General features: G+C 43.2%; 1 protein-coding gene across 1 annotated transcript in view; it reads left to right on the top strand.

Moving 5' to 3' along the window:
* fbxl2 (F-box and leucine-rich repeat protein 2) overlaps window positions 1–13,968 on the top strand; it is a 48,691-nt gene that overhangs the window by 29,705 nt on the left and 5,018 nt on the right. Inside the window, exons 3-8 of the mRNA XM_064347134.1 lie at window positions 6,570–6,624; window positions 7,591–7,665; window positions 9,328–9,422; window positions 9,766–9,834; window positions 11,573–11,668; window positions 13,221–13,347. Of these exons, the coding sequence (XP_064203204.1) occupies window positions 6,570–6,624; window positions 7,591–7,665; window positions 9,328–9,422; window positions 9,766–9,834; window positions 11,573–11,668; window positions 13,221–13,347 (517 nt within the window). The remainder of the gene's footprint in view (window positions 1–6,569; window positions 6,625–7,590; window positions 7,666–9,327; window positions 9,423–9,765; window positions 9,835–11,572; window positions 11,669–13,220; window positions 13,348–13,968) is intronic.

Raw genomic sequence — 13,968 nt, forward strand, 5'->3', positions numbered from 1 at the left:
ATTTAAATAAATGAGTGAGTTACTTAGAAATGATTTTTTTAATTGCATAAATTGTGTATAAAAATATGTTTGTGACATAAAGCTGTGACCAGGGGACCTCAGGTCTTGGTCACCCTCTTAGTTTTCCTTCTCACCTGAAATAATAACCTGTTCAGCTCAAAGCCACTGACTTAAACAAAAAAAGATGTGGGGTAGGTAAGCTCTCTGCGGTGTTTGTTGTATGATTGAAGCTCAGGGCCATACAATGAACCTTTAGGGCACAGAGCCTCTTGAATAACATAGGCTATGTATGTATGTAAACCTATTAAAATATCTGATGGTAAAATTGTTAGATCTTTATTGGTGCGTAGTTGTAGTTTTCAATAGTATGTAATATTTCAATGTGCGTATCAGAGACTGTAAAAAAAAATGGGTGCGTATGCTATATACCGTATGTGTAGAGAACAGTGAGTGAAGACAATAGAAGATGAACGGATCTTTAAATTAGAAAATCTGAAATGTCGACTGACAGAAATCATTCTGATTGGCTGTACAGCCGGCTCATTGTATCCTTGCTGATTGAATGATGTATGTGGCTGGTGACAGGCTTGCTGCTGCATGCTAACCAAAACATGTGTCTGCAAGTCCCAGGATGTTTCGGTGATGAGCCAGCAAACTTCAGTCAGAAAATGGAACTAGCGAAGGCCTCAGTTTGTCAGATACTGAGGGATGCTCAGCTGTGCAGGGTGTGCAGAGCTGCTCCACTGTATTCAAAACTAAGTGGATTGCACTAATGTAAAATGTGTCCACACTTAGTCCTTCCATGTGATATTAAGATCAGTGCTATGTTTTGTTGTAATTGGTGCCCATGAACAAGCTGCATATGTAGTCGTTGTTTAAGTGGTCATACTATATAGCGTACTACTAAATACTGTGCAAAGTTTTCACATTTAGTAAATCAAACCACCTTATATGCAATTAAGAAGGAGGAGACCTCATCCACCTCCTACCCCTGCCCTTGCCAATGAAGATGAATGATGTCATGTGGAAATCCTACTAGAACAGTCCATGTCCTGGATTAGGGCTAGAGACCACTGTTATTAGCCGCGTTTCCACCGCAGGAACTATACCCCGGAACTAGGAACCTTTTGAGGAACTCAGTGCGTTTCCACCGCAGGAACTAGGGTCTAAATTTAGTTCTGGGTGCTTTGTTTTACCCCCCAAAACGTTCCTGCTCGGGGGGTAGTACTTTCCGAAAGTACAGGAACCTTTTGGGTGGAGCTTGCAGCGCTGAACATTTCTGATTGGTCGAGTACTCGTAGCATTTGTGTTGTATTTATTTTCCGCCATTACCCGCCATGTTTGAAAATATGCAGCGGCAAACCAATTTATTTTCATAATAACTTCAAATCAAACGTGTATGTTATGCGGCGCAGTAGCCTACTTTTGGTTATAACCTGTCAACGTCTTGGAATTATAACGTGTGCTCTTCTGTTCTTTTCTTGCTTTAGTATTCGTTTTATAAATGCTAAGCATTCGTGCTGGGACAGCATATTACGTAGGCTACCAAAACATTCAAACGGATTAATTCGGTTGCTGAATATTTTCTTCCGGATTTTCTTTGTTAGCCCGTTGTAATTGACTCAAAACGTTTGATACAGTTATGTGAGGTATGCGGTAGTTCTGCATAATTAACATTGGTGATACAGTACAAGCAAACTGGAAATCACCTTTTTATCCGGGTAAAATAACAGGTTAATTCTAGTAATCTTCGCTTTATCTTTTTCAGACTGCCGTAATTTTACTCAATTTTACTGCCATTTTTCAATTCCACGAAAAGACCAGGAAGACTATGGACTCATTTATGGTGCATGGTTCGCATCTGGAGGGCACACTTCGCTGCTCGGCTAGCAGTAACTTCGAAGGAAAGCAAACGGTGGCTGTACCACTACTAATTTACATTTTCACGCAAGTCCGAGTTTTCGTTCTATTCTTGTCATTTTGCGATTAGCCTATATGGAATTGACAACGAGAAAGTAATAAAACAGCAAATTGTTTACAACGTGTGCATGTTTTCTGCTGTTAATGAATGTGTTTGAGAGGATATATGAAAATCAATAAATACAAAAGTAACCATATATAGTCATTGTTGGTAACCCGTTGTATATAAGTGGAATAAACCCCTCCGGACTGTCCCGGTTATTAGAAAATAATGTAGGCTACTTCGGTGGTAGTATGGAGTTACAGAAGAAATCATATGACAGATGGACCGACGACAACGTCAGTGGGCTAATTTGCCTAATCTTCGCGGTACTTTAGACCCCGGTGGAAACGCAGACAACCATTGGCTGAAGGAACCTTTTAGTTCCTGGTAAAGTAGTTCCTGGGACTGAAAGTTCCGGGTAATTTTGGTGGAAACGCGGCTATTGTGTCAGTTCATGTTTTATTCTTTTGGCCCACCAACTGACCTAATATGCTTTATGCTGGAGGGCATTGTGGGATAGGGGCTTTCCAAGGAGCAGTGGCTTTTGGGCTTAAGGCCAACATAGGTTTCGAACCTGTACTGTGAGATGCTGAAGATAGCTGTCGCACAAGAAATACGCTATGGAGAACTAAAGTGGAGTGTGGCTGTGCCAGCAGGTTGGTGTCAGAGGCTTTAAATTTCACTCGCAAGATGCCACAAAAACAAAGCGAAAGTGAGCCTTATCTAATGAGAATTCACCAAAGCGTTCCTGAGCAGGACAGATAAGTTTGTTGCCGTGACTGCTCCGGGACCCAGGGCCCCTCTCACTGCCCCAAGGACACTCTCCGACTCAGCCTGTCCTCGGCTAGATGTGAGAGCACTTCTCTGTTTGACAGCGAGACTGAAGCTTGTTCTGGAGAGGGGAAAAGAAGGGTCTTTTACTGTACTGTTTTTTTTGGTCTGAATGTTATGTCTTCATTATTTCCAGAAAGATGTCAGACTGCACACAACCCGTGAGGCTCAACCACTGTTCAAAATCTCCCCCCCCACCCCTCGCACTAATTCCGGGGTCACTGAGTGTGTGCATCTCGGAGGCTCATAGTGCGGCGGTATAAATGCACTACTGGAGTAATGTAATTACCACAGGTCTGGTAATGGCTCACCAGGCAGCTGAAGTGTGTTTAGGGAGCAGTGGTAAATCAGACTGAAATGGCACTTTCATTATGGGGGAGTTGTTGCTGCAGTTCATAAAATGAGTTTTCTCTTCCTCCCCCCACGTTCTTTCCATGGCAACCCCTACTAAGGCTTCCCTTGACTTCGGTCTGTTCTTTTTGAACTTCTGTTTACATTTTAGCCATTTAACATTTAACGTTCTTTTCCAGAGCAACTTATATGGCTTTACATATGCAATCCATTCATATATACTGAAGTAATTCAGGTTAGGTATATTGTTCAAAGGTGCAACACTGTTACAGCTGGGAATCAAACCTAAAACCTCAGTTACAATCCCAGTTGCCTAACCATTATGGTACAGCAGGTGCTTTACAATAAGCATAAAAGAATCTCACCACGGTCCTTCCCCATTAAATAACTGTTTTCCCTTGTTTGTGCAGTACTGATACTGTTGTGTGGTGTAAAATATCTCTGTCCTGGGCCAGATGTCAGAATTTCACATATCATGTTGTGTGATTAGGATGCCCTTTCACTAGTTTTCTTGACTTTTATCACGGCTAATTGTAGAAACACGGTTGTTGTTATATTATGCATGGATTGCACGCTGGTTCTGATAATTGGCGATAATGGATGAAAAGACAGCTGCTGGTGGATAATGTTGGCGCACTCTTAAATTGCTCTGCTAGGACCCGGCGTTGTGAAAGAATGTGCCCACTCAGTTCTTTCATCTTGCTGGGTAGTTGCTTTAAGTAATTACTCAAATCAGCACAGCTGCAAATATTTACGTTAGCATTTAATTAAAATTTAATTTCATAACGGAGGACATCGCAACGAAAAGGTCAGGCCTGCCACAGTGCCTGAGCTAGCAGTGAGACGCGAGCGAGGCTATGCGTGCCGATGCTTTCGTAGGATAGGGTTGGGGAGTTTGTAGTTCCAGGCTACCAGTAATGTCATCTAATATCTTTGGTACAGCATGACATTGGAGCCCATAGGTAATGTTTTGTTTTCCGTCAGGCAACATACTTTCTCCTTTCAGATTTCTTACAGCAACAATTACAGCAGCCACATGAATGCCATTATGCCTTATTAAAAGATCCACATTTCTCAGGCAGAAAAAAAAAACACGTGCAATTATCTTTTCTGTAGCCGGGACCAGCCTTTATAAATTGCATGAGGTAATTTGTATGTATTTACTGCATATTCTCCTCCCACAGTTTGGTGGTCACTCGCACAAATTACATGAGGTCATTTGTCTGTGTTTAGCTGCATATTTCCCTCCCAGACATTTGTGGTTGCTCATCAGAACTCCAAAAAAAGCATTAAGGCTAGCCACCGTTTTTTCACATTTCATATATGCTATATGCAGGTACACCATTTTGAAATATGGACCAGGGATTTACTGCATGTTGTGATGATGATCTCAAGTGCATTTTTTACTTTGATCTGGCCCATGATGCCTGATACTGAAGCATAGCTGCCTCATACTGAGATGCAGTCTAGCATTACTCCCTATTGCATTTTTCACCAGTAAACAGTAAATCCTGCAGTTTTGTGTGACTGTGTGACCCCGTTCAAATTCCCTTTTTCCTGGAATTTGTCCACACCCTCGTATTTATAGTAGACACACATGTTATACTGTAGAGACACACTTTGTTCCTGTTGTGTAAATAGAAATATGCTACAGCAGCAGGTGATGAGAGAGAGAGAAAGAGAGGGGTGGGCAGGGCTGATATACAGGGAGACACTCAGCGACCTGCTGATGACAAATACACAAATAAATGGACAGATTCACTTGTAATGTCTGCAATGTCTGCTTGTTACGTTAGTGTAAGCTGTATTGATTGTGATTACATTGTCTTGTTGTATTTATTGGTTTAAGTGTATGTTTGTTTTTGGACTAAAGCAAATATCCTACCCTTCGGTACTATTCACAGAATGTGTTTCAGGCCCATATTGCATGTTGAATAAAATTGAACTGAAAACCAACAGACAGAAAAAACATGGATATAGAGGGCATGAAATAAAGGCAGACAGACTGACAGACTGTGAGATGGACAGAAAGACAAAGCCAGACAAAGGCGGTGTGTGTGTGCGTGTGATTTTGTCTTTCAGTATTTGTTTGTTTTTTGTTTGTTTGCTCGTGCGTGTGGTGTGCGGTGTGTGTGTGCACTTTGCTCATGTACCGCACTGCCTCCTGGGAAGGCATCCCATCTCCTTGAGTGTCCTCTCTCCTTATTTGCACTATGAGAGCTTTCGTGGGCTGGCAGGGAGGGGGTAAGCGTGTCCTCACCTCTTTCCCAGGATGGGAGGAAGGCTTTCTCTCCCCTCCGCCCTGGAGATCCCTCCAGCTGCACGGGTCTCCTGTTTCCTCTCACACCCGCTGGAGCCCCGGCCCCCCGAAAAAAACCACAAAAACGGGGTTTCATCTCTTCACAGACAGGCAGCGTTCTTTTGAACAAACGTTTGCGGGGGAGAGAGAAACGTGAGGCAGATAAACGGAGAGCGTTTCCAGTTCTCATTTTGGGGTTCTTCCTTAATGCCGGCTGCAGTTGATTTTCTTTGTGTCTGGGGGAAAAAAAAGACTGAATTCGTTTGCTGGCAGGTTACCGGCAGGAAGGCATGCTGGGTCGTACGTACCCCTTCGGTGCGGTGGGTAGCAGTTCCGCGTTTGGGAGGAGAGCGTGTGCTTGTGTGCGCTCTTCTGAATCGGCAGCGGGGGCGGCGGCCGTGAGCGCCGGCGGCGAACGCGGCTGGGCTTTGGAATCTGCGAGAAACGGCGGTAAAGCAAGAAGATGCTCAGAGGAGCAGCAGTGAATCATAAACTAGGTCGCAAATCTGCCGTGAATCACAAGCTCAGGACTGCTGTACTGCTGTACTCCTGTACTCCTGTACTGCTGTACTCCTGTACTCCTGTACTCCTGTACTGCTGTACTCCTGTACTCCTGTACTCCTGTACTCCTGTACTCCTGTACTCCTGTACTGCTGTACTGCTGTACTCCTGTACTCCTGTACTCCTGTACTCCTGTACTGCTGTACTCCTGTACTCCTGTACGCTCTCATTTATTATCATCAGGACTCAAGCACTGGCGATGTCCCAAACCCTGAGCACACTGAATTCACACTGATTTAACGTCGGGAGCATTCAGTCTGGGTTTGGGGCATTACCGGTGCCCTGCTCATACTTCGTGTGCAGTGCCCATTTGCTTAGGGGGGCCTATATAGAGCTGTTGCTGTGCTATTCATGACACTCGTGGCGGTTTTGTGTAGAGCAAACCCACTTAATTAGTTTGTTTGAGCCAGTGATGAACTGGGCACATTGTACCGCAGGAGTTTCCATCTTACTCAATGAAAATGATGTGCGACCGAATGACTGTTGTATAAATGTCTGTATGAAGGCAGAAGTTCAGGGGATGGAAGCTAACAGAATGCTTCTCTTTGGCTGTATATCCCACAGGATATTCTCCTACCTGGATGTGGTCACGCTCTGCAGGTGTGCCCAGGTGTCGAAGGTAAGGCTCACCTCCTCGTCCTCCTCCATGGCACTGCAGCACACGATTTACTGGCCTCTAAATAACGTGCTGTCTGATAGGTTTCCTGTTTCTTTGACATAAAGAGGATTATTCATCACACTCTGTAGGACTGCGGGCCTGTTCACTAATCATTCACAGCAAAGGCCTATTCACCAAACACTGTCATCCTGGCAGATTTTTGGAGTGTGTGTGTGTACAGTATGTGTGTGTGTGTGTGTGTGTGTGCATTAAAATGTGTGTTAAGTTCCCAGGCACTTGCCCTGGAGGTGGGGTGTGTGTGACCCCCCTGCTGGGCTGCGGTGCTTGCAGGCTCAGCATATTGAGTGGGTCACTGTGCTCCATTTCTGCCCCTGTCTCAGTACAAGTGCCTCGGGGGGGCGGGTTACCTGGGGTTGAGGCTGTGGTCTTGCTTTTCGATTTCTGCTTCAGACTACTCTCCAGGATCACAAACACCCGAGCTGGATGTGCAGTTAATACCAAGCAGTTGGAATTGTGGGATCGAGATTTACTGTGCACTTATTTGCTTTGTAAATTCCAGTGCGCAAGCAATATTCCTCAAAATATGATGATGTGTTTATTTAGTATTTTGTGCCAGGCTCAGGGACTTCAGAGATGTCTGTGCATACACACATATGTGGATGTGTGTGTGTTTGAGTGTTTGTGTGCACATTTTACACCATGCAGTTATACAGCTGGTTATTGACTAAAATACCTGGCGTTGAGCACCATTCTCAAGTATTACGAGCCTCGCCTGGGAACTGCACCTGTGACCTTTAGAATCACTGGCTCCGCTCATTAGCCACGACATCACAGAACCTCCCCGGCTGCCTCAAACAATGATTGTTTTTTCCTGGTGAATGAAATGGCCGGCAGTGGTTTAATATTTAAAGGGTGCATTGGTTGTGAGTAATCGCTAACTGCGTGTTTTCTCTCCGTGACGCCTAGGCCTGGAATGTTCTCGCACTGGATGGAAGTAATTGGCAGAAAATCGACTTGTTCAACTTCCAGACAGACATCGAGGTGAGTGGCAAAGTTTTGGTGGTTAAAAACAGGGTCAGGACCAGGGCCGTGACTTCTGTGAAGGTCACACATCACACGAGGGCCTGATGTTCTAAGGCCATCAGCACATGCAGAACCTTTTAGCACACACAAGACTGATAAAGCAACCAAGTTTGATGCAAAACAAATACCATGTTCGATCATTGGTCATGGTATTGGTTTAGCGTGTAATAAAAGGCTTTGCCCGTGCCACAGGTTTTAGTAAATCAGGGCCCTAATGTTTAGCTTGTTGTTCTGGAGCCATTTGGTCCATGTGCAGGTTCCAGTCCCCCAGAGTCACGGAGTCCGGAGTCCAAACCAGCAGCGTGTGTGTTCTAACGGCCCGGCTTTCCACAGGACCTTCAGGGCACCCGGCTGAGATGGTGCTCATGTGTTACTGTACAAATGTGTACTGTGCTTATCTCCTCTCTCCCCCCTCCCTGTCTCGCTCCTCGCTCATTAGCTCCATGCCCCCTTTGCTCTTAATGAAAGAGCCTCCCTACAGTCTGACTGTTGAAAATCGAGAGAGAGGTTTCCAGGCTGGCTCGTCGGCTTTGTGAGGTGTCAAGCCCAAATGACAAATAACTGAAGCAGTGAAGAGCAGATAAAGAGAGAAACATCCATTAGAGTTGGAAATCTATTTTCACAAATGGGCGAAAGAACCCGCATTTTAAGTTCTACTGAATAACAAATGACCTCAATGTACTGAGAACTCAGTGTGTGGAAATGGGCAAATTAATTATTCAATTGTGATTTTTTTTAAAGGTTACTGTAAGAATTTTATGGGTGTGTAGTTTTAAATTGTGTTAGTTTGTATTTGTGAATGGTAATCATAGTGTTTTTATTGTGTGTGATGTCAAAATCTTAAAGGATAAACCGGTTATTTTTCATTTTTTCAGTATCGTCAGCATTTCCTATTAAAATACCAAAACGAATATGTTTCTGTCCAACTCTCAGTACCTTCATGACATTTTCCTACACCATTTTGCGTTTAACCAGGAAAGCCATTTATTTCAGTTGTGCGCTGAAGTAATTTAATCCAACTCAGAAAGACATATTTTATTTTTCAGAAAATGTAACATTACCACAAAAAACATGGCCAAATTTTTACCAAAGTGACTTAAAAACAGAACAAATTGTTCATTCTGATGGGGATTATTTTCAATATTTCAGTGCTTTACCAAACTACTTTCCACATATCAAAAAAGCAATCGTTGTAAAAAAAAATTTCTGTAAAAAGTAGATGGCCAGGTTTTTTGTAATGGTAAATTATGTTGACCAAAACAACAGTATGTCTCTTTGACTTGTTTAAATACTTTTTTGGACAAGTTCTATGACTTCCAGTATATCAACATTGGCTAGATGGACAGTAATTGTTTGAGAGGTAAATTAATTGAGAGTTTGACAGAAACAATATTGGTTTTGGTCTTTTCATTGGGTATTCTATTTCTGCCGATACTGAAAAAATATAAATTCTGAAAATTACCGGTGCCGTCCTTTAACTAGTTTTAGTCAGATCAAAACTCAGCTCTCTTCTTTCCCTGTCCTCCTTCCTTTCTGACTTCATCTATCTATCCTTCTCTCTTTCCCTTTCCTCTCTGTCTGCCATTTTTCGTTGTTTCCCTCCGTGTTTGTTCCCCGCAGGGCCGTGTGGTGGAGAACATCTCTAAGCGCTGTGGGGGCTTCCTGCGCCAGCTCAGCCTGAGAGGCTGTCTGAGTGTGGGGGACGCCTCCATGAAGTGAGTCCTGCTCAGGCCCGCGTAGTTCATTAGGTTACGGTCCCCTTCGCCTGATCCTCTTACCAACACTTCCCATGTCCCTCCCGCCCCATCCTGCTCCCTGCTGCCCTGCCCCCCTTTCCCTGTTACCCCACCCCTTCCTGCTTTAGCTACTCCCCACCACCTTTCCCCATTCTTGGATAATTGTGCTGCTGTCTTCCTCCGGTCATGTTGTAGTTTGAGGTGTGGGGCGGATTAATGCATGTCTTTGATGTACCGGCCTTTCTGGTGTAGATATTTGTTTGATTAGATTGGGCCTCAGTTAATCTGACTGGGATGCTTTGCTGTTTTCCCCCCCCCATAGGACTTTTGCACAGAACTGCAGGAACATCGAACACCTTAACCTGAATGGTTGCACAAGAATCACTGACAGGTCAGTCCAGCACATCTACTGATACTCACCTTCACACATTTCCATCCTTACCCATTCATCTCCACCCTCCCATTCACCCCATACCCTTCATTCACCTCACTACATTCCCTGCTGTTCACTGCATTCCCCTTCATTCACCTCTTTACTTTCTCTCCCGTTCACCCCATCCCTCTTCATTCACCTCTCTACATTCCCTTCTGTTCACCCCATCTCTCTTCATTCACCTCTCTAATTTGTTTACTGTTCACCCCATCCCTCTTCATTCACCTCTCTACATTCCCTTCTGTTCACCCCATCCCTCTTCATTCACCTCTCTAATTTGTTTACTGTTCACCCCATCCCTCTTCATTCACCTCTCTAAATTGTTTACTGTTCACCCCATCCCTCTTCATTCACCTCTCTACATTCCCTCTCATTCACCTCTGCATTCCTGTGCATTCCCCATTCACCCTGTTTACGTTCAGGTGATGATTTGCATTCCTCCTCTTCCACCTTTTCCCCCTGTTTCATTTGCGAGTAAAGAGTAGTTTCAGTCTCCTTTTTTCCCAACATACACCTGTTTCTTGTACTGGGTCTAGATAAGGTTTACCCTGTCAGAACGAAAACAGCGACAGATGTACCCAGTGCAAGCAGAACCCTGTCTAATTTCATTAGTATTTTGACCATTTTTTATCAATGGGAAAAGCTATTTTAATGTTCACATTTTTCCTGAGTGATGCTAAGGAGCACAATAAGGCGTAACTACATGTGCCAGTCAATCTGTAGCTCTGCCGTTCATATCTCTATAGTTTCTGCTATATATACAAGTTCTAAAGCTTAGAGCAGGTGTGTGCTGTTTACTTTGAGAATCGCATGAAACCCATGCAGTATGTAAACTCTTTGTGCCATCTCTATAGTCAAGGCCTAATATCCTGGTTACACTGAGAATGACAGCAAATATATATTTAAATGACACCAGTTCAAAATGTAGGAGGTTGCGCTTTTATGTCTGTAACTATGGAAATGACCTTGAATGATAAGAACTGGCAGTGCTTTCAGAGAGATTTTTTCAAATGCATCTTTCTGAGGATAAAGCCCTCTCAGCAGTCAGTGCTGTGTGTATGGACGGTGCCGAGGTTTGCAGAGACTGAATAGATGAAGGACACTGATGGACAGGGGTGTTGAAGGAGAACCAGTTTGACTGCTAGCGAATGTCAAATTTTTATTATGGCTTGTGTCTCACACTAGTGATGAGAGATTGAAACTTCTGTGCAGACATGCTGTCATTTGCTCGTATGAGCCAATTAAACTACCTTGCTTTCCAAAGCAAAGCATCATGATTGGTTGCAATTGGTGAGCCCACGATAGCTCTGCCTATTTGGATTTGCATGAAGCCTCATGCTCCCATGTTTGCCAAATACTATCCATATGCTTTCTTTCTTTTTTTATTCTCTCCCATTCCATTTCAGTTCCAGTTCCTGCTTTATTAACCTGTGTTGTCAAAGCTTATATGGATAGCATGGATAAAACAGTAGTAATATAATCACAACTTCTCATTTCAGTCAACTTCAGTTTAATTGGCTTTATTGCATGATAAGTATACAGCTAGACTGGCGGTGCACACTGTGTGAAATTAAAAAAAAACAACTGAGTAATCAATCAAGAAAAGATTAAAAATCGTAAATTGTAATAATAAATTACCCCTCTGTCTCTCACACCCTCCCCTTCTCCCTCCCCCTTCTCTCTCTCTCTCCTTCAGCACATGTGTAAGCCTCAGCAAATTCTGCTCCAAACTCAAACACCTGGATTTGACCTCCTGTGTGTCCATAACAAACCACTCGCTGAAGGCCCTGAGGTAGGCTTCCCTCCTGGTTTGACTGAAGACATTTCATCGAAATCTGTGTCTCAGTGTGGTACCGTCACAAAATTCGAATGCTTTCTTTACTGTTTGATGTGGGTTGCTCAGTTGTTTTCTTTTGCTTTTAACAAAAAGCTATAAGTGGTTCTGTGTGTTATTCATGTTCATTTCAGCCTTGTAAAACAGTTGTAATGTGAGCAGGCATTGAACTTCACATTGATGGAGAGCAATTAGTTGTTCAACCAAATTAAGTGTAAGTGGGACAGCTGCTCTGAATTCAGCATGTTCTTTTTAAGCAAAAAATGTCGAATTAACAGGATTGCTTTTTCTGTATGCACATCTCCAACAGCTCAGTGCTTTCACACATAATTTACCGCAGCTTTCATGTAGAGATGTCAGAAGTAATGAGTATTCAGCTTACAGCTTGAACAGATCTAATTTATTACTATCGCAACTGTAAACAAATAAAAAATTTAAAAACACTCACGCGTACCTGGTTTGTCCCAAAGACAACGGTTTGTAAAATGCTGCTTTTAGTGGAAGCACATTTGGATGGTGCAGATCTCAGACTTACCACCAGGGGGCGAATTAAAGCTCCAGCAGGAACAGGGAATGTGGTTGTGCTAGTCACATAGTATTACTCAGCACCTTTTCATCTTCAAAAGCACATGCAGTTCTATTGCATGAGCTTTGTCCAGTTTCGCTCCCTTCATGCCAACAACTTACTATAATGGTAATTATATAATATCATTATTATGATCACATAAGAATCAGAATAAAATCCTGTGTAAATGTGAGTATTTTCACACTTAACCTCTATTTCACTATACGGTTAGTCATGGGAGGACCCTATATATAAATGTCAGCAGACTTTCACATGTCTACTGTAAATCTTTGTTGACTGCTTGGCAAGGTCACATGTTAGATCAAAGAAAAGAATACAAGCAGAAGGCCTCATTTAAAGGCTACGAACTCAACCACAAAACTGTGCTTGTCCTTTTGTTGTCACATCTATATAATATGTAGGGTCTCATGCACACAGAACCTATATACATTTGTGAATCACTCTTTACACTCTTAGTATGTCAGACTTGAGCACAGGAGCAACTGCTTTAGTTGTAAGTGTGTAGCTCTTATGTGAGTACAGCTTTGGACTTGTACATGTAGCTTCAGATCATGCAGTGTTCTTGAACAGGAGTGTGTTCAGATCCTTGTCAGAGAGAAAGTCCTCGCTCCAGCCACATGCAGCATGTGAAAAAAACACTACAGCAGTGACACTTAGTTGTTGTGCCAAAAGAGGTGTGTATGTTTGTGGGTGTGGGTGCAATTTTTAAAATTCAGACCATCAGCCCTTGGTGACCTCTAGTGGTGAAATGACATTACTGCATTTCTGGGATATGAACAGACAGGCATGCAGATGGGCAGGGCATATGTGCTAGCAGGCATCTCCAGACAAATGCAGTACTGTTGGTTGTAGGGACATGGTTTGGAAATTGTAATTTGGTGCGGGGGGAACAAAGTTATAATCGATGCTATCTCCCACCTGCAGCGAGGGATGCAGAAGCCTGGAAAACTTGAATATTTCGTGGTGTGACCAGATCACTCGGGACGGGATCGAGGCGCTGGTGCGAGGTTGCGGGGGCCTCAAAGCCCTGTTCCTGAGGGGCTGTACCCAGGTGAGCCTTCCCTGCCATACTACCCCCTGACCCACATGACTGGTGCTGCAGCATTCTGCTCTGCAAAACACCCAAAACTGCATCCACCGTTTATGGTGTAAGATCACAACTGTGTGATTAGAATGTTCTTAACTCAACATTCTAATGCTGATGTAACGGTCACTACTGGTAATTGTGAACAATGGAGTTCTAGAACACTGACTTTAAAAAAAAAAAAAAACCTTACAAAAAACTGCTCCAAAGGATTAATAATGCTGGGAAGGTAAAGCTTTATGCTCTCGTAAGTGACAGGGAACATGTGGTAGCTGTCACTCGCTTATATGAACCAATCACAGTTATTTGGACAGTAAAGTAATTTGAAGCTCCATTATGATTTTTATGAAGCCTCATGGACCCATAACTGCCAACACCACTCACTCTGCTGCTACAAATTATGTTAGTTGTCTGATCTCTCTCAGTTCATCTCACAGAAATGTATTTTTTCTGCAAGAAAGAGAAACTGAAGTAAATGACTTTATAAACCCTAGCTCTGCCAAGTCTATCTCTTCTCTTTGATCTTACTTCCCAAAACACACTTTAGTCTCTTATCCCTTATTTTGATGGTGTTTTTTTTTTTGCTTT

This window comes from Anguilla rostrata, chromosome 8 (genome assembly GCF_018555375.3).
Source record: "Anguilla rostrata isolate EN2019 chromosome 8, ASM1855537v3, whole genome shotgun sequence".
In the NCBI taxonomy this organism is placed as follows: Eukaryota; Metazoa; Chordata; class Actinopteri; order Anguilliformes; family Anguillidae; genus Anguilla; species Anguilla rostrata.